Below are 21,597 nucleotides of genomic sequence, written 5' to 3'. Positions count from 1 at the left end.
TTGCAGAAAGAGTTGACTTAGCAGGTCTAAGTTGCTCAAAATCTGCACATTCCCATTAAGAGTCTGTTTTCATAAATGGCCCTTGTCCAACTACCAGGAATTGAGCTCTCAGAATATTTTAACTCATAAAAGTGTTTTTGCACACTTGGAGGTTTGAAACACAGTCTATCAATATGTTTAGATAGTCTGTAAATAATGTAATTTATGGTGAACACTTGCTTTCCTTAAGGTGGTCTGTTTTGATAACTGTGATCAATCATGCAGGTATTGGGTACCTATGTGACCAAACCTCAGTAAAAACTCTGGAATCTTAAGCAAGTGAACTTCTCTGGTAGACTACACTTCACACATGTTACAATCTATAGATAGAGGAATTAAGTGCATCCTGTGCAGTTCTACTGGAAGAGGACTCTTGGAAGCTTATACGTGATTTCCTCCAGACTTTGCCCCATGTGCCTTTCCCTTTGCTGATTGTGCTTCATATTCTTTTGCTGTAATAAATCATAACCATAATTATAATGAATTCTGAGTCCTAATGAGCCCTGAGAGTGGTCTTGAAGATATCTGACACAGGCACACTAGAAAATATCCAATTAACATAAAAGAAAGCAGTAATGGAGGAACAGAGGGACAAAATAGATATATAAGACATATAGAAAACAAATAGCAAAATGGCAGATGTAAATCCTACTTTATCAGTAATTGCATTAAACATAAATGGAAGAATAACAGCAGACCTATCAATAACATGACAAGAAAGAGAGTGAAGCAACATCTTTATGGTACTGAAAGAGAAAAAACTGCCAAGCTAAAATTCCACACTGGAGAAATATCTTTCAAAAGCAGAGGTGAAATAAACTTTTTCATACACACAAAAGCTGAAAGAATCTCTTACTAGGAGACCTGCACTATAAGAAATGTTAAAGGAAGTCCTTTGGGTAGAAGGAAAATAATATGTGATGGAAACCTGGATCTACACAAAGAAATAGAAAGCACCCAAAATAGATAAATTAAAACGACTTCTTTTTTTTTCTTATTTCTTTTTACATCTCTTTAAAAGATAACTGTTGAAAGCAAAATATAATAGCAATGAATTGTGGAGTGTAACACATGTAGAAGTAAAATGTATGACAATAATAGCACAAAGGCTGGGGAGGGGGGAATGGAAGTACAATATATTGTTTAAGTTCTGAAATGTGAAATAGATTGTGATAAGTTAAAGATGTATACTATAAGCCCTAAAGGAACCACTAAAAAACAAAGCATTATATCTAATAAGCCATTAAAAGAGACAAAATGGAATCATAAATATTCAATTAATCTAAAGAAGGTCGAAAAAGAGGAAAAAGCAAATGGGACTAATAGAAGACAAATAGCAAAATGGTAGATTTAAAAACCAAGCATATCAATAATCACATTAAATTAAAATAATCTAAACATCCCAATTAAAAAAGAGACTTGGATGAAAAAGCAAGATCCAACTCTAGGCTGCCTGCAGGAAATCCAGAATAAACATAAAACACAATAGGTTAAAAGTAAAAAGATGAAAAAATCAAATACCATACTAACACTATCGAAAGAAAGCTGGAATGTTTATATTTACAGCAGCCAAAGTAGATTTCAGAACAAAGAATATTATTAGGGATAAAAGGAGACATTTCATAATGACAAAGTATCAATCCATCAAGAGGACATAGCAATCCTAAAAGTTTATGCACCTAACAACAGAGCTTCAAAATACATGAAGGAAAAATTGATAGAACTGAAAGGAGAAACAGACAAATCCAGAATTTAAGTCAGCGATTTCAACACCCCTCTCAATAATTGATAGAATAAACAGAAAACTTGTAAATAAATCAAAGACCTGAACAACATCATCAATCAACATGAGCTAACTGACATTTATAGAACACTCCACCCAACAACAGTAGTATACACATACTTTTAAAGCACACAGGGAAGATTTACCAAGAGAGACTATATTATGGGCCATAAGACAAATAAATTTAAAATTGAAAAGGATTCAAATTATATGATGTATATTCTCTGAATTAAATTAGGAATCAATACCAAAAAGAAATCTAGAAAATCCAATAAATATTTGAAGATTAAATAGCACACTTCTAAATAGCCCTAGATCAAAGAAGGAATCAAAAGGGAAATGAAAAAAGTATTTTGACCCAAATAAAAATGAAAACACAACATATCAAAATTTGTGGGGTATAACCAAACCAGTATTTATAGGGAAATTTGTATAATTAAATGCTTATATAAGAAGAAATGTCTGAAATCAAGTTGTGGCCACCCAACCAGCAACATCAGTATCACCTAGGAACTTAGATATGCAAGTCCTTGGGACCTCCTCCAGACCTACTGAATCACAAACTCTAGGTGTGAGGCCCAGCCATCTGTGGCCCTCCAGGTGATTCTGATGCACATTCAACTTTTGATAAACACTCATGTATACTGCTTCTTGTTTTTATTGTGTTAGGGTTTCTTTCTTCAATAAGGAATCTACACAGTTTATACTGTTGTGAAGTTCATGTCATTAAAAACAACTAGTTTTGAATAGACTGCTAATTTTGTGTCATTTAGAAAATTTCATGGGTTCAAAAGAGTCCTGCAATTGGTTAACCCTACAAATAATGCCTCATTTGCTAAAAAGATTCAAACTTCAAAAGACATAGTTACAACTGCTCTTGAAATCTGCAGAGGGGTAGAGGACAATCACCAGTGGGAAATGTGACCCCACTGAATAATTCCTACTGCTTATAGTAGGAATTCCGTTTATGTGGGAACCAAATGTAGTCAATTCCCAATCATGTTCAGTGATGAAAAGGAACAGAGACACATTAAATTTAAATGGCTGATAATATAAAATTAATTTGCTTGAAATATTTTATACCTATACTCGAATATGAATTTGTCTAATGTTCTGGAAAGTCACTTCAAACAAAATACTGAAACCCTAATATAAGCACTAACTCAGAAGCACTGATTCCTACAGTGGTAGACATCACCTTTCCAAACTAATTCAGTGCATCAACCTGAAGCAGATCTGGTCTCTATCTAAATTTGCTGGCTCACATCTTTCCTGGGACAAGGAGATAAAGATCTTGGTTTTAATGGGTTTCAGTTAGAGCTTCTGCTAATCAGTAATAAACAAAATCTACATTGTATCAACATACTTAACTGACAAATACAGATGATAATTTCAACAAGAACATGAGAGCAACATTTGTCTTGGAAGAATTGTAATATGGGTAATCTATCAATTAATCTCAGTTTATTATGAGTCTTCAAAAATAAAGGGAAAAATATAGTGAAGTCCTTCTAGGCTCCAAAGGGAAAATGCAGTCCATTCTACACCAGCTTTCCTTCCTTTCCCGGAATTTTTGCTGACTTCTGTCAGCTTTGATTCTAAGAAACGGGCTTCTGTTCTTTTCTGCTTTTTTTTTTTAAAAAAAAAACAGAAGGCCACAAGAGCTGCCTATGGGGCTATAGGAGTATAATTAATCAAGTAAACAGCCAGCCACCATTGTTAAAATGTTTTAATATCAATGTAAAATGAGATCAGGGTTTTACAAGAAAGTTTCAGAACATGAACATCCTTTCCTAAAATGATTTATCTTCCTTTCAGAAGCCTAAATATGAACACATATAAATCTTAGGGATTTTTTTAATATCATGGTATTTTTTCCCATTTTAATACATCTACAATTGACAAACATGCAAAAGAACTAAGTTCCAAATTAAAAGTCTCTAGTAGAAACATCCAACTTAAAAATGAGGCATTTTATTTATTTTTTTTTTCACGTGGGAGATTTTTTTTTACATCTTTATTAAGCATAATTGCTTTACAATGGTGTGATAGTTTCTGCTTGATAACAAAGTGAATCAGTTATACATATACATATGTTCCCATATCTCTTCCCTCTTGCATCTTCCTCCCTCCCACCCTCCTTATCCCACCCCTCCAGGCGGCCACAAAGCACCAAGCTGATCTCCCTGTGATATGCGGCTGCTTCCCACTAGCTATCTACCTTACATTTGGTAGTGTATATATATGTCCATGCCTCTCTCTCGCTTTGTCACAGCTTACCCTTCCCCCTCCCCATATCCTCAAGTCCATTCTCTAGTAGGTCTGTGTCTTTATTCCTGTCTTACCCCTAGGCTCTTCATGATATTTTTTTTCTTAAATTCCATATATATGTGTTAGCATACGGTATTTGTCTTTCACTTTCTGACTTACTTCACTCTGTATGACAGACTCTAGGTCCATCCACCTCATTACAAATAGCTCAATTTCGTTTCTTTTTATGGCTGAGTAATATTCCATTGTATATATGTGCCACATCTTCTTTATCCATTCATCCGATGATGGACACGTAGGTTGTTTCCATCTCCGTGCTATTGTAAATAGAGCTGCAGTGAACATTTTGGTACATGACTCTTTCTGAATTATGGTTTTCTCAGGGTATATGCCCAGTAGTGGGATTGCTGGGTCATATGGTAGTTCTATTTGTAGTTTTTCAAGGAACCTCCATACTGTTCTCTATAGTGGCTGTACCAATTCACATTCCCACGAGCAGTGCAAGAGTGTTCCCTTTTCTCCACACCCTCTCCAGCATTTATTGTTTCTAGATTTTTTGATGATGGCCATTCTGACTGGTGTGAGATGATATCTCATTGTAGTTTTGATTTGCATTTCTCTAATGATTAATGATGTTGAGCATTCTTTCATGTGTTTGTTGGCAGTCTGTATATCTTCTTTGGAGAAATGTCTATTTAGTTCTTCTGCCCATTTTTGGATTGGGTTGTTTGTTTTTTTGTTATTGAGCTGCATGAGCTGCTTATAAATTTTGAAGATTAATCTTTGCCAGTTACTTCATTTGCAAATATTTCCTCCCATTCTGAGGGTTGTCTTTTGGTCTTGTTTAGTTTCCTTTGCTGTGCAAAAGCTTTGAAATTTCATTAGGTCCCATGTGTATATTTTTGGTTTTATTTCCATTTCCCTAGGAGGTGGGTCAAAAAGGATCTTGCTGTGATTTATGTCATAGAGTGTTCTGCCTATGTTTTCCTCTAAGAGTTTGATAGTTCTGCCAATAAAATGTACAATCTGGAAGAAATGGATAAATTCTTAGAACTTCACAACCTGCCAAGACTGATTCAGGAAGAAACAGAAAATATAAACAGACAAATCACAAGCACTGAAATTGAAACTGTGATTAAAAATCTTCCAACAAACAAAAGCCCAGGACCAGATGGCTTCACAGGCGAATTCTATCAAACATTTAGAGAAGAGCTAACACCTATCCTTCTCAAACTCTTCCAAAATATAGCACAGGGAGGAACACTCCCAAACTCATTCTACGAGGCCACCATCACCTTGATACCAAAACCAGACAAGGATGTCACAAAGAAAGAAAACTACAGGCCAATATCACTGATGAACATAGATGCAAAAATCCTCAACAAAATACTAGCAAATAGAATCCATCAGCACATTAAAATGATCATACACCATGATCAAGTAGGGTTTATTCCAGGAATGCAAGGATTCTTCAATATACACAAATTAATCAATGTGATACACCATATTAACAAATTGAAGGAGAAAAACCATATGATCATCTCCATAGATGCAGAGAAAGCTTTTGACAAAATTCAACACCCATTTATGATACAAACCCTCCAGAAAGCAGGCATAGAGGGAACTTTCCTCAACATAATAAAGGCCATAAATGACAAACCCACAGTCAACATCGTCCTCAATGGTGAAAAACTGAAAGCATTTCCAGTAAGATCAGGAACAAGACAAGGTTGCCCACTCTCACCACTCTTATTCAACATAGTTTTGGAATTTTTAGCCACAGCAATCAGAGAAGAAAAGGAAATAAAAGGAATCCAAATTGGAAAAGAAGAAGTAAAGCTGTCACTGTTTGCAGATGACATGATACTATACATAGAGGATCCTAAAGATGCTACCAGAAAACTACTATGAATGAATCTGGTAAAGTAGCAGGATACAAAATTAATGCACAGAAATCTCTGGCATTCCTATACACTAATGATGAAAAATCTGAAAGTGAAATCAAGAAAACACTCCCATTGATCATTGCAACAAAAAGAATAAAATATCTAGGAATAAACCTACCTAAGGAGACAAAAGACCTGTATGCAGAAAATTATAAGACACTGATGAAAGAAATTAAAGATGATACAAATAGATGGAGAGATATACCATGTTCTTGGATTGGACGAATCAACATTGTGCAAATGACTCTACTACCCAAAGCAATCTACAGATTCAATGCAATCCCTGTCAAACTACCACTGGCATTTTTCACAGAACTAGAACAAAAAATTTCACAATTTGTATGAAAACACAAAAAGGAAACATTTTAATTTACTTATTGGTCATACGCCCAGGAAAAACCATCCATTCCCCCACACCTCAGAAAAATCACCACCAATTCATTTCTAGGTCATTGATGGCATTAACAGTATTTAGCCCTCCCTTGTCAACATCCAGACATCCCTGGTTCAATCTGAGCAATTAGTGTTACATTTCCAGTTGCTGGAATGCCCCACCATCGTCTTCACTGCACTACACTTGACAAGGCACCTACCAACAATGCACATGGTAGGAAGTGAGCCATGAAGAACATAATGGCTTGAACGAAGAGCTAACTGTATACCCTGGATCTGCCAACTGAGTAAGGACACTAATGGAAACGTAAAATTATATGAGGCATTCTTTATTCATCCTCTCCAAGTTACCAGTGTGTATTGTACTAGGAAGTAAAGCATAGAGGAAGGTGACAACAGCCACATATACGAAATCTCCCTAGAACTAAAAGCAAACTAAACAAAATGCAAACTAGAGTGGGCCAATGAACTGACTCCCATTTGGGTTTTATTTGTGGCTGCAAGCAACCTCTAAACTGAGGTTCATAAATTAGGGAACAGTTTAATGCACTGATGGATCAGCAATTTGCATAAGAACATTATTAAAATATTTTTGAAGAGTTGCATGTGCTTCATTGCTGAATTTGGTGCCAACGGTCAAGAAATAGCTAAATAAAAAAACAAACCTCAAGTATTTCCTTTTAATATACCTACTTCCAAAAATTACAAAGTATCTTTAAAATGATTTTCTATGTCATTCCTCAAGTGAATTAGTCAAACAGGTAGAAACTCATAACTGTAATATTACACAATAGAATAATTTTCCTTCAATAACTTAGTCTGTTCCAAAGTATTTCTGTCCAAAATGTGTAGGTGCAACAGGATGAACTTCAGTAGTTAAAATTGTGATCTCTGGAAACTCCTGAATGATTGATTTGGCACCTTCAAAAAATAAAAGAGAATTGTCATTATGGTGGAATTTTTTGATAACATTACTTGGAATTCAGTAATTTTATAATCAGTCACTAGGTCTAATATTGACAGACCAAGAGCAATGACCTTTGGACACATAGTCAGACTTGGTTAATCTCTTAGTTTATATAATGTCTGTATCTGAAAAGTTTTGATAGTAGTCAGACCATGTTTCCACCCACTCACTAATAAATTCTTAGAATCAAATTGTTTTCTATCCAAGATTTGAAAAATATATTCAGTTATAGCAACTTTTCCCCTGAAGAGTCTTTTTTTGTTTTATTTTAAAGGCAGCTGGAATACAGAGAATACAGTCCTTTCTGGAAACAGGATCATACATAAGATGCTGGTTTCTCAACTGGAACACTGTTGAAACAAGTGCAAAGACTTCTTTGTTATGTTAGAGAAAGCTAGCTTTTGAGAAGTTATGACTCTAGCTTGGGCGGGGAGGAGATGGAGGAAGAAAGGAAAGGGACTAGCTAGGATGCCAGTCAAACTAAAAAGCCATAGCAAGGCTGCCACGGAATAAGATTTTTTCATCTATAATGTCAAAGAATTAGTATACTATTCTAATGTATACTATTACAACTAACACGGTTACTTTTCTACTCCCAAAGACAGAAAACCCAATAATTATTTGGTTATCTCAGTGTTTACAATGCCACCTCTGTTATATGGATGGATAACCAAGCAAATTACCCTTTGGCACCATCAACATTTGAACTACAGGTAATTTTTTATTATGAAACAGCAAGATAATCAATGGCATACTAAATGCAGCCATACCAACTGGTTTCTCTGTAGCCTCTTCAGGGTTGGCTGAGACTTGGAACCTTTGGAAATGAGGAAACGCCCTAACTAGAAGCCACATATTTCTCTTTCTTCTCGATTATGAAACAAATACAAATTCATTGTAGAACATTTGGAAAATACAAAAAAAAGCTTAAAAAAGAAAATGAATCACTTAGAATCCCACCACCCTAAGACAACCACTATTAATATTATGTGATTTAAAATGAAAATTGAAATAGTATTGTGCATCTGTCTAGCCTTTCATGCTGAGGAAAGATTTATTAGGTCCCATCTTAATCCAAGCCTGATTTTGGTAGTCATAATAGTCATAATTTGTATTAGTCATCTCTAAACTTGGCGATGACATTTTATACTATTCTAATGCTGTTGTTTATTCTGCTCTTACATTTACCAGATTCTTTGATGTCATTAAATATTTTTTCAAAAACATGATCTAACAGTTATATAATATTATACTCTTTGAATATACAGTTGACCCTTGAACAACATGGGGGTTAATCCACATATATAACTTATAGTTGACCCTCTGTATCTGCAGTTCCTCTGCATACATGAATTCAACCAACCATGGACTGTGTAGTACTGTAGTTTTCAGTATTGAAAAATATCCACGTATAAGTGGACCAACGCAGTTCAAACCCACGTTGTTCAAGGGTCAACTGTATATTTATTTAACCATTTCCAAGTAAGTCATTTATATACTTTCAAATTTTCTCTTACATGAAATACAGCTTTACAGTGACTATCCTAAATGCTGAATTTCTACATGCCTTTATGATTATTTTCTTAGGATACTTTCACAATCGTCTTAGATTACATGGCAAAAAAAACTAGGGTCGTAAATTAGGCTTACCTCTCTCAGGAAATGGAGGACACAAGTTCTTTCACTGTGCCCTTTGAGCAGAAGTCTAACTTTACAAACTTTTGATCTTTGCTTCACACTGCAAAGCTTACTTCAGTAAGACCACAGGGCTAGCTAGAACCTCGAGTTTCTTGCTGTTTGAGAGCAGTTTTCAGGTTCAGGTGGGGAGGCAGGAGAAATAGTGACCTTTCAGCCATTTGCAAGCTCTACTCAAACAGGGCCACCATGAAAACAACTGCAATCCCCTTCAATGGAATTAGTTCATACTTCTCCATTTGAATTTGAACAACAGTAGAATGGTGTAAAGTATTACCACTAAGCTTAGAGATGACAAACACAAGTTATAACTACCAAAATTCAATTTGAATTTAATGTGGAAGCAAATGAACTTTTCCTCAGGATAAGAGGCTGGGCAGATGTACACTTAACCACCCCATGACCATCAAGAGCATGAACTCACCATGAGGAGTGGAGAACAGACTGAGTAGGATAATAACACTAGGTTGAACTCCATGTTCTATGAGAACCTTTACAGCTTCAATTACAGTGTTTCCAGTGCCTGAAATAAAATGACAACCAAATGCATTGGCAACTTTAACATTCATCTCAAAATGTCTTTGAGTTTCTTTGAAGTAAAGGCAGTTTAGTAATGTAATACAAGATACTACTAGAGGGCTTCCCTGGTGGCGCAGTGGTTGAGAATCTGCCTGCCAATGCAGGGGACATTCGAGCCCTGGTCTGGGAAGATCCCACATGCCGTGGAGCAACTGGGCCCATGAGCGACAATTACTGAGCCTGCGCATCTGGAGCCTGTGCTCCGCAGAGAACGAGAGGCAGCGATAGTGAGAGGCCCGCGCACCGCAATGAAGAGTGGCCCCCGCTTGCCACAACTAGAGAAAGCCCTCGCACGGAAATGAAGACCCAACACAGCCATAAATAAATTAATTAATTTAAAAAAAAAAAGATACTACTAGACACCTTGAGAAAACCATAGTTCAAAAAGAGTCATGTACCATAATGTTCATTGCAGCTTCTATGGAAGCAACCTAAGTGTCCATCAACAGATGAATGGATAAAGAAGATGTGGCACAACCTAGAGGGGTGGGATAGGGAGGGTGGGAGGGAGGGAGACGCAAGAGGGAAGAGATATGGGAACATATGTATATGTATAACTGATTCACTTTGTTATAAAGCAGAAACTAACACACCATTGTAAAGCAATTATACTCCAATAAAGATGTAAGAAATAGATAAATAAATAAAAAATAAAATAAAAAGATGTGGCACATATATACAATGGAATATTACTCAGCCATAAAAAGAAGCAAAATTGAGTTATATGTAGTGAGGTGGATGGACCTAGAGTCTGTCATACAATGAAGTAAGTCAGAAAGAGAAAAACAAATACCATATGCTAACACATATATATGGAATCTAAAAAAAAAAAAAGGGTTTTTAAGAACCTAGGGGCAGGACAGGAATTAAGACGCAGATGTAGGGAATGGACTTAAGGACACAGGGAGGGGGAAGGGTAAGCTGGGACGAAGTGAGAGAGTGGCATGGACTAATATATACTACCAATTGTAAAACAGACAGCCAGTGAGAAGCAGCCGCATAGCCCAGAGAGATCAGCTCGGTGCTTTGTGACCATCTAGACGGGTGGGATAGGGAGGGTGGGAGGGAGATGCAAGAGGAAGGAGATATGGGGATATATGTATATGTATAGCTGATTCACTCTGTTATAAAGCAGAAACTAACACACCATTGTAAAGGAATTACACTCCAATAAAGTTGTTAAAAAAAAAGATACTACAAGACAAAGCTTCATTTGAAGGTGCCTGTTTTTTATCAATGATGTTATTTTCAATAACAGACATAACCCATATACTTTTCAGTTTTCAAATGCACAACAAGCCCTAAATTCGTTCAGTATTTGAGACATCAAATATAACACCCACCTACCACCCCTAACCCCAGGATATGAGTAAGCTTAGGAAACAGACTAGAATAGGAAAAAAAAAATTACCTCCAAAGAGGATAAATCCTTGAGAAAATCATTGCTATACTCATTAGGCTAGAGAAGGGACATATTTCAATGTATTTTCTGTGTTCTATATATTTTGCCTCATTAAATCCTTTGCTTCAATGTGCTAATTTTAAGATAGAAGTTTTTGGAGCTAATAAAGTTTGACTAATGTGTATTCTCTTATTACACAATAAGAATTCCCCAGAGAACTGCCCAGGGCAACTCCAAATCAAAACAAAAAACACATTTAGAAATGGTTTTCTAAAGAATGGTTTTTGAGAAAAACAAAAAACACATTTAGAAACGGTTTTCGCCTTTATATAAGGGTACCTAGAAGGCAGGCACTAAGTTGAATTTAAACCCTAACCAAAGGTTACAAACTAAACACAAGCCACTCACTGAGAATCGGATACATCAGAAGGACTTTTCTCCTGTAAATGTCTGGGGGGAACTTGGCATAATATACTTTGGCTCTTTGTGTCTCCTCATCACTCTGAATCAGGATCTTTCCAATTCGTATGGATCGACAGCAGTCTCGTAAACCTTGTTCCATTGCCTCACCTTGAAGAAGGAAATAAAAAAGAAGGAAAGAGGGATTAGGAGGAGATACAGTGAAAGTCCAAGAATAGGCCAAAGCAGAGTTTTTGACTGTTATTAATACAATAAATAAAGACATTGTCAAAATGGAAGCAATTCTTCTTAAGCTAACAGCTTTTACTTCGGATACGCTCATATTTTATACTTAATTCAGGTCAATGAAACTAGGATACGGTAGTTTTATTGCTGGCTTGCAAGTTTTAGAGCTGTCGTGCTTCCATGATTACAGTAAATAAAGTGTTTTATTAAGCTGCTCCTTGAACTTTTCTAATATCAGGAACATTTTAGTCCTATTATTTTAAAGAAACTGTGTTCCTTTCATCTGGCAAAAATATAAATATTTATGGAAGAATGGGGGCTACAGACCAAAGGCTCTCCATTTAGATTAAGCTGGCGTCAAGAGATATCACTTAGACCCAGCAATGACTTCAATGGCAGAGGCTTCATTGGCAAGCAGTGACAAAGTAATATATGTTCCCTCTCTCCCCTAGAGAATCACAACCAACACCACCACCACACCCTTGGTTTCTGAACACAGAGCTATTTTTGAGTCTGAATTCCTTTAAGGAAGTGTTTGCCAAAAGTCAACCATTTTCATACCATCGTCAAGATTTTAGGCCACATCAAAATTCTACTTGTATGGTTATTTACTTAATATTTTTCTTTAAATTAACTGGTTTTTTTTACATTTATTTTAAAAGGAAACTTTATATCACTAGTGAAAATATAAAAACAATTTCTTTCTATTAGGTATGAAAATCAACCAATAGCTATTAAGGTTAAAAACACCCTGTCTATGCATCACCCCCAAGGTCATCCTGTATACACTAGGGGTGCGAGGACCATGCTGCTGCCTTTAGGGCAGAAGCTGGACTAAAACAGAAGAAATTGTGCCTTAAAAGCCCATCTCCATTGTCTTCACCAGTTTTAAAAGGTTGAACACCACTGTCCTGAAAATCCTATCGTTGCTTAAGAGCTACCTTCTATAAAAAAGGGAGCTTAAAGCTCCTATTTTATTGGAGATATTCAATTGTTCACAAACAGAACTTCATAGCCAGAGAAGAAAAGGGAATGTTTATATGTGAAATAAAAATCCGGGGACTTCCCTGGTGGTCCAGTGGTTAAGACTCCATGCTGCCACTGCAGGGGACACAGGTTGGATCCGTGGTGGGGGAACTAAGATCCCACATGCTGCATGGTATGGCAAAAAAAAAAATCTGCTTCCAATGCAAGCAAGTGGGGCTTCTACCATACCCTGGATCCTGTGCAAAGAATAATTAAGGAATTAAGTTGCTGAATGGAAATAATCATCCCCATGTAACAGGTATAGGTCCTAATTACAGGCATGTGATTTTGCTGCACAAAGGTTGGTTTAGAAGGATAATCGGTTGGACTCAAACACAAATATTTATAAGACTAGCAATTGGAAATACCTAGAGTTAATCACAGTTAAGTTCTTTTGCCTACATAGTCACATACCCATCAAATATAAAACTAAAAATATTAAACAAGCCATTCAGTCCAGTTCCTGACAGGGTAGGACTGTTCCTCACAAAAGAAATTAAAAAAAACAGAACAAAGATTTTCTCTAGTTGTTCTGCAGGCCTGAATTTGTGCTGTATTCCCTCAAAATTCAAGCTGCCCTGTTCTCTCCAAGATAGATAGCATCATTGCATCCTCTTGTTCTCCCACCCTCCTCTGAATCTTTCAAAGCTGGCTTGCCCATGGGGATAGGCCACTAGGGAAGATGCTCTGCAGTTAAAATTAGCCAAACTCGGCGACACATAGGCTATGATTCCAAGGCACCATGAGGATAGACAACACAGGTGGTGAGATTTAAGCTAAGGAAGGCTGCAATTGTGACAGACAAGACCGCCTCTCTCCTGGAAAATAGCAACTGCATCTATGCACGCAGAGACAAAGTCACACGTATGCAAACCTACCGCTTCTCATTATGCTGACCCCACAGTTTCCCTTCTCAAATTTCACTCCTTCATACTTGTACCCTGTTGGGGAATAAAACCGAAGAATTTATCTTTCATCATTGGAGAGACCTACTTATTTAATAAAGTAACTAAGCTTTAAAGCAGATGGGTACAGAGCAACTCTTGTCCAGACATACTGTATAACATCTTAGGTTCCCTGTGAAAGTAATAAGAAGAGCCATGATTTTTCATATTTACTTTTTAATTCTCATAAAAAACCTGTGGGAATAATTGGGAGAGGTAGACTTCATCGACAGGGAACAGGCCTTATGATAGAATGATATTCACATACATGTTCCTCAAACTGAATTCAGACAAGAATTGTACTCCAAGAATGCTAGAAAGCCCATCAATTCAAACTGGGACCCCACTGTGAGCCACAGCAGAGAGCCTCCTCATTCCGGTCCCTTTTTATGAGCCTCCATTCTGCATTAAAAAGCAGAAGAGAGGGCTTCCCTGGTGGCGCAGTGGTTGAGAGTCCGCCTGCCGATGCAGGGCACACGGGTTCGTGCCCCGGTCCGGGAAGATCCCACATGCCGCGGAGCGGCTGGACCCGTGAGCCATGGCCGGTGAGCCTGTGCATCCAGAGCCTGTGCTCCGCAACGGGAGAGGCCACAACAGTGAGAGGCCCGCGTACCGCAAAAAAAAAAAAAAAAAAAAAAAAGCAGAAGAGAAAGGTTGAAGTAATTATCAAGACATGTTCATGCCTTGGTCTCATCCTGAATTTGTATCAATTATGATGCAGCAAATTCAGCCCCCAATTTTCATAAAATCAACCTTTGGATATAACAGCTTCCATTATTTACTAAAGAACCAAATCAGAATTTCAAATCCCTAAAATAGGGATCCTTGGTTTCTTTCTATTAGAGCAGAACAAAGCCCCTTCTCTAATCCTCATCATTTTTAGTTTTCCTTTTTTTTTTCACTTTTCATCCTTTTACCTGGAGTTTCAATGCCAAACCAGCCCACCCATTTGTTAGCACCAGAAGCTTCCCTACAGAGGTGAAGATAAGCTGCCAGCAATTCTTAGCTCTGGTCCCAATGTACCATCATCAAAGGCAACACCTGCATGCTGAAGAATATTTATTAACCTTTAACTTGAACTGACCAGCAAGCCATTAACAAAAGGTCATCCACATAAATTTCTTTGCTAAATGTCTCCAAGTTTATTAAGTTGTTTAAAAGAACAGCTCCACATAGACTCCTCATTTTGCATACTGATTTACTCAGACTGCTTTTTTTCCATTTTCCCCCAATTCTATCTCAGAATTTTTATGAGGCGAATATGAGAGTAACAGCCCTGGTTACCTGTTGGAGTGGTCACCATGCATTCTTTATATGGTAGCTGATTCAATCCCTCTTCCACAACAAGTCTGATCTAGAGAGTCAAAAGAAGAATAAGTTGAGAACTTGCTAAGAATCTCCTGTTAGCTGTAAGCCTCAGGAGCTGAAAACTAGGCAAAAAGTCAGTAACATACGAGGCAAGGATTTAGCTTATGGAAGTAGGAAGGGGGCCCCTATCATGTGTTAGATACAGAGATAGAAACAAATGCCAGGCTGCTTGCTGCTAGGTATCCAACCTCGGTTAGGCACATGATTGCCACTAAAAGGCTCAAGTATGCTTTCTGATTCTCATTCAGTCAGTCCAGGCTATGAGAAATGCAAAACTACAGCAAGTGCCAAGAGTCATGGCAGGAACACTTGGAAGTAATATACTTCTGGCTACTCTAGAAATAGTGCTCACTGGAAACTTCTTTGCCTTGTTTAGTACTCTGAAATTGTCAAGTCAGATACTTTTTAACAAAGGCCCACCATAATGCAAAATAAAGCCTGAATTTCTTAGGAGGAAATAAATGAGTGAATGGGGCTGAACCAATTTACTGAACTTGAAGAAGGATCCAGTCGAATGCATTGGGACTTCCCAGCTTAAAAAAAAAAAAAGGCTCCTAATGATCTTAATATGTGGTACAGAGGAAAGAATCCATCACAACTACTAGGAATAGCCTCCAAAACCCACCGGTTATGGTATTTCTATGACTACCCAGAGCCCATTACAAAAAGGCAGTGCTGAGTCTGCAAAGCACATTTTCTCCAATCAATATTACATTACTGATTGAGAATCAGGAACATCAGGGAGAAATGTCAGGCCCCATGCTCTGTTATCACAACAAAACATCCTGCTGCCATTAAAATGATCAATGCTAAATGGGCCAGCACTTTGTCAACCTGCAGCACCAGGGGGTCAAGGAAGCTCATGAATACTGTGTGTGTGTGCATACTCACCTCTAGCCACCACCTTCTGTGGAGGTTAATGTTTCTTATGAGCAAAAAGTACAAGGGAAGAAGAGGATCATTTTCTTTGAAGAGCCTAGTTCTCCTAGTAACACTCCTCTAAAGAGTCTTACCTCCTGCCCATCTCCTGCAACTCTGGGACAGAAATTAGTGTGTCCTAGCCTTACAGGAGAATATAAAACCAGAAGAAGGATGACTAAAATATAAAGAACTCAAGATCTGAGCGCCAGGAGAGCCAATCGTGACAAATTCAGGATAGAATTAATGTCCACTATAACAGGACCCTTGTGCTAGAAGAGACAGTGTACTAGAAATCCTCAACACTAGAAACCTCAACAGCTCCTGTCCCTACCACAATCACAACTGACCCTCCACACCCCCCACCCCCAATATCAGGACCTTCAAATCCAACTGCAGAGAACAGACAGGTCCTAATTACCATCCCCTGAGGTGAATTATGCCCTGGGTCCTTATTATCTCATTTGACTAAGATATAATACTTGCCCTTCCAGGCAAGCATTTTACAATAACCATGAACTTACTTCCTATGTTCTCCAGAAAAATGGAACAAGGAGAGCAAAAGAAAGAGCAATCATTTTCTACCAGTGAACACCAAGACCTCTGTTTTCCCCACAGCAGCCACTGACACAATTGCCTTGAACCTGTCCCTTTGGTTTGATAAAAGCATAAAGACAGAATAACCTATCACTCCAAGAATATCAACTACATTTATCTTGATGCAGTCCAAGGATTATTACTGGCCCTGGAAGCTCAAATAGAAGTGGCCTTTGAACCAAGAATACTTAAAGTCAAAAATGGAACAGGAGTTGTCTACACTCTTTTGGAATAAAGATTTCCCTAGGGAAAAGGTAAATAAAGAGTTTCATGCCTCCCCCCACCAACACCATCACATTCCCTTTAATAATATATCTTCTACTATCTGATTATAACTATAAGCTTAATAAGTCACTTTTCTTTCTTTTCCAAACTAAATACTGAGAACAGTATTTAGATTGTAAACCCTACAATATCAGGGACCATGCTATATGCTTTACCACTGTATCTCCTCCCCCCACAACACAGTCTAGCACAGTGTCTGACTCACATGAGTTCAATGTATATTTCATGAACAGATGAATACTAATAACCACAGCAGAATATGTGTCAACCTCATTCTAAGCACTGAACAAATTTAGATATAAACACAAGAAGTAAACAGGGCTTACCCAAGACAGCCCAATTTGGCCTGAGATCCTCTCAGATGACACTAGCTAAACAGAATTGGGCTTGGTCAATTCTTAACAGCAAGTCCCTGAGCATAGACAGTACAACTTAGTATTTCACGTGTGAGGATACTACAGAAAAGAAGAGGCAAAATAGATATCCAACCCCATGTAAACTACAAGCTAGGTATTAGTTTTTGTGCATTCAATGGATCCCACAAGGGTAACTACTAGGTCTTTTACATCTTTGATTTCCATTTAATTTACTTCACTTCACTGCCCTAAGAGGAGGCATTTAAGCCTCAGGATCAGGTTACCAAGATCCACTGAAAGGTAGTAAGTGGTACCTCAGAACTACAGAGAATTAGTTCATGGACAATGCTTTGAGGTGAATGGGACTGAGGCAGAGCTTTAATGCAACAGTAGAAACAACACTTGCAAAGTCTAGCAAGATGTGGGTTACTTGGTACAATCTCTTTTGACCCCAGAATGCTCTAGAACAAAAAAGCCCCTTGGCCTACTACGATTGTATCACTAGGAACAACAGTGAAATGAAAATGGAAAGCCTCCATCCACCTACCAAGCGATCCGCAGAAAACATGAAGTCCCCTCTACTGGCTGTCCTAAAAAAAAAGTACAAGTTTTAGTCTAGATTAGAGCTTTAAAGTGAAATATTACTTAATATATATAGTAACTCTGATATTAAAACGTATTACATGCTAAAAGCTTAAAGGCTTACCTGTAACAGACTATTATTGAGACATGACATTTTTCACTAGGATACAGGAACCTAAATGGAATGACTTGGTAAATATTATTGAAAATGCTCATTTGATATTAACACTAGAGAGAGGAATTGAAAAGATCATGTAGTCTCCCACGGAACTGCCCAAGTATATACTCTTCAATCAGGAGATGAACAAGTTCCCCCTGGAAGATGGCAGCAAGCCCAGAGCTCAAGTTAAGAAAAAAACTTTGCAGTTAGAAAACCAGGTTCTCCCCATTCTCGCGCACCATTCACCTTGATCTAAAACCCTATTACCAGCATAAGTAACCTATCTATTGATACTTTGTCTCTAATCCTTTTTGGAATGAGAATGGCACAAACAAGTAAATCCTCTGTTTCTGCCATTGCTTTCAACAAGACATAACCTAATTTCCAAGACCTCTTTCTCAAACTACTGATAACTTTTTCCTTTGCCTGTTTTTCAATCAAATAGTTTATTCCATACATCTTTCTACCTACTTCCTGTACACTTCCTTCTAGCCAGTACTTTCAGATCCTGAGGTACCCAGGTAATAATAATCGAGGGTTGTGCCTACCCACAAACTGTTAACCAGCCAAAAGAAGAATGTTTATAAGACTGACATTGTTTCTGTATGTAAAAACCTAGCATTGTTCCTCCTCTTTCTCTCATGTAAGTTAAATGATCTGATAGATTTACAGTTTATGTACTTAAAAATACCCATCAGCCTATCCATAGCATACCTAAAATATTCCCCAACACAGCATCGAAATGGCATATGCAAGCATATATTATCTCACTATACGATTAATCATGACTCTTTTTCAGGCTTCATTTACTTTCTCTGACAGGGAAAAGCAATGAAATACCCCTGACACAAATGGCATTAGGTTTCTTAGAGTAACCACAGTTCTATCATTATTACAGATACTCTCTAAAATATGGACCATAATTGAGCAATAGGAAGACTATAGACCTGTATTCTTCTTTTTAATTTTAATTTTTTACATCTTTATTGGAGTATAATTACTTTACAATGGTGTGTTAGTTTCTGCTTTATAACAAAGTGAATCACTTATGCATATACATACGTTCCCATATCTCTTCCCTCTTGCGTCTCCCTCCTTCCCACCATCCCTATCCCACCCCTCCAGGTGGTCACAAAGCACCGAGATAATCTCCCTGAGCTATGCGGCTGCTTCCCACTAGCTATCTACTTTACGTTGGGTAGTGTATATATGCCCATGACTCTCCCTCGTTTGTCAAAGCTTACCCTTCCCCCTCCCCATATCCTCAAGTCCATTCTCTAGTAGGTGTGTGTCTTTATTCCTGTCTTACCCCTAGGTTCTTCATGACATTTTTTTTCTTAAATTCCATATATATGTGTTAGCATACGGTATTTGTCTTTTCTGACTTACTTTACTCTGTATGACAGACTCTAGGTCTATCCATCTCATTACAAATAGCTCAATTTCGTTTCTTTTTATGGCTGAGTAATATTCCATTGCATATATGTGCCACATCTTCTTTATCCATTCATCTGATGATGGACACTTAGGTTGTTTCCATTTCCAGGCTACTGTAAATAGAGCTCCAATGAACATTTTGGTACATGACTCTTTTTGAATTATGGTTTTCTCAGGGTATATGCCCAGTAGTGGGATTGCTGGGTCATATGGTAGTTCTGTTTGTAGTTCTTCAAGGAACCTCCATACTGTTCTTCATAGTGGCTGTACCAATTCACATTCGCACCAGCAGCGCAAGTGTGTCCACACCCTCTCCAGCATTTATTGTTTCTAGATTTTTGATGATGGCCATTCTGACAGGTGTGAGATGATATCTCATTGAAGTTTTGATTTGCATTTCTTTAATGATTAATGATGTTGAACATTCTTTCATGTGTTTGCTGGCAGTCTGTATATATTCTTTGGAGAAATGCCTATTTAGATCTTCTGCCCATATTTGGATTGGGTTGTTTGTTTTTTTTTTATTGAGCTGCATGAGCTGCTTATAAACTTTGGAGATTAATCCTTTGTCAGTTGCTTCATTTGCAAATATTTTCTCCCATTCTGAGGCTTGTCTTTTGGTCTTGTTTATGGTTTCCTTTGCTGTGCAAATGCTGTGTAGTTTCATTAGGTCCCATTTGTTTATTTTTGTTTTTATTTCTGTTTCTCTAAGAAGTGAGTCAAAAAGGATCTTGCTGTGATTTATGTCATAGAGTGTTCTGCCTATGCTTTCCTCTAAGAGTTTGATGGTGTCTGGCCTTATATTTAGGTCTTTAATCCATTTTGAGCTTATTTTTGTGTATGGTGCCAGGGAGTGATCTAATCTCATACTTTTACAAGTACCTGTCAAGTTTTCCCAGCACCACTTATTGAAGAGGCTGTCCTTTCTCCACTGTATATTCCTGCCTCCTTTATCAAAGATAAGGTGACCATCTGTTCAAGGGTTTACCTCTGGGCTCTCTATCCTGTTCCATTGATCTACATTTCTGTTTTTGTGCCAGTACCATACTGTCTTGATTACTGTAGCTTTGTAGTATTGTCTGAAGTCAGTGAGCCAGATTCCTCAAGCTCCGCTTATCTTTCTCAAGATTGCTTTGGCTATTCAGGGTCTTTTGTGTTTCCATACAAATTGTGAAATTTTTTGTTCTAGTTCTGTGAAAAATGCCAGTGGTAGTTTGATAGGGATTGCATTGAATCTGTAGATTGCTTTGGGTAGTAGAGTCATTTTCACAACGTTGATTCTTCCAATCCAAGAACATGGTATACATCTCCATCTATTTGTATCATTTTTAATTTCTTTCATCAGTGTCTTATAATTTTCTGCAAACAGGTCTTTTGTCTCCTTAGGTAGGTTTATTCCTAGATATTTTAATCTTTTTGTTGCAATGGTAAATGGGAGTGTTTTCTTGATTTCACTTTCAGATTTTTCATCATTAGTATATAGGAATGCCAGAGATTTCTGTGCATTAATTTTGTATCGTTCTACTTTACCAAATTCATTGATTAGCTCTAGTAGTTTTCTGGTAGCATCTTTAGGATCCTCTATATATAGTATCATGTCATCTGCAAACAGTGACAGCTTTACTTCTTCTTTTCTGATTTGGATTCCTTTATTTCCTTTTCTTCTCTGATTGCTGTGGCTAAAACTTCTGAAACTATGTTGAATAAGAGTGGTGATAGTGGGCAACCTTGTCTTGTTCCTGATCTTAGTGAAAATGCTTTCAGTTTTTCACCATTGAGGATGATGTTGGATGTGGGTTTGTCATATATGGCCTTTATTATGTTGAGGAAAGTTCACTCTATGTCTACTTCCTGCAGGGTTTTTATCATAAATGGGTGTTGAATTGTGTCGAAAGCTTTCTCTGCATCAATTGAGATGATCATATGGTGTTTCTCCTTCTATATGTTAATATGGTATATCACGTTGATTGATTTGCATATAAGGAACAATCCTTGCATTCCTGGAATAAACCCCACTTGATCATGGTGTATGATCCGTTTAATGTGCTGTTGGATTCTGTTTGCTAGTATTTTGTTGAGGATTTTTGCATCTATGTTCATCAGTGACATTGGCCTGTAGTTTTCTTTCTTTGTGTCATCCTTGTCTGGTTTTGGTATCAGGCTGATGGTGCCCTTGTAGAATAAGTTTGGGAGTGCTCCTCCCT

At 37.4% G+C, this 21,597-nt stretch overlaps 1 protein-coding gene across 1 annotated transcript in view; it reads right to left on the bottom strand.

Moving 5' to 3' along the window:
* Positions 1 to 6,745: 6,745 nt before the first annotated feature.
* Positions 6,746 to 21,597, bottom strand: part of UPRT (uracil phosphoribosyltransferase homolog) — a 39,612-nt gene continuing 24,760 nt past the window's right edge. Inside the window, exons 2-7 of the mRNA XM_032618681.1 lie at positions 17,762 to 17,804; positions 14,975 to 15,044; positions 13,625 to 13,687; positions 11,484 to 11,645; positions 9,519 to 9,617; positions 6,746 to 7,353 (exon numbers count right to left, since the gene is read on the bottom strand). Of these exons, the coding sequence (XP_032474572.1) occupies positions 7,247 to 7,353; positions 9,519 to 9,617; positions 11,484 to 11,645; positions 13,625 to 13,687; positions 14,975 to 15,044; positions 17,762 to 17,804 (544 nt within the window). The 3' untranslated portion in view covers positions 6,746 to 7,246. The remainder of the gene's footprint in view (positions 7,354 to 9,518; positions 9,618 to 11,483; positions 11,646 to 13,624; positions 13,688 to 14,974; positions 15,045 to 17,761; positions 17,805 to 21,597) is intronic.

This window comes from Phocoena sinus, chromosome X, assembly GCF_008692025.1.
Source record: "Phocoena sinus isolate mPhoSin1 chromosome X, mPhoSin1.pri, whole genome shotgun sequence".
In the NCBI taxonomy this organism is placed as follows: Eukaryota; Metazoa; Chordata; class Mammalia; order Artiodactyla; family Phocoenidae; genus Phocoena; species Phocoena sinus.
Note: the sequence above shows the minus strand (reverse complement) of the source record. Positions and strands in the feature narration are given on the sequence as shown.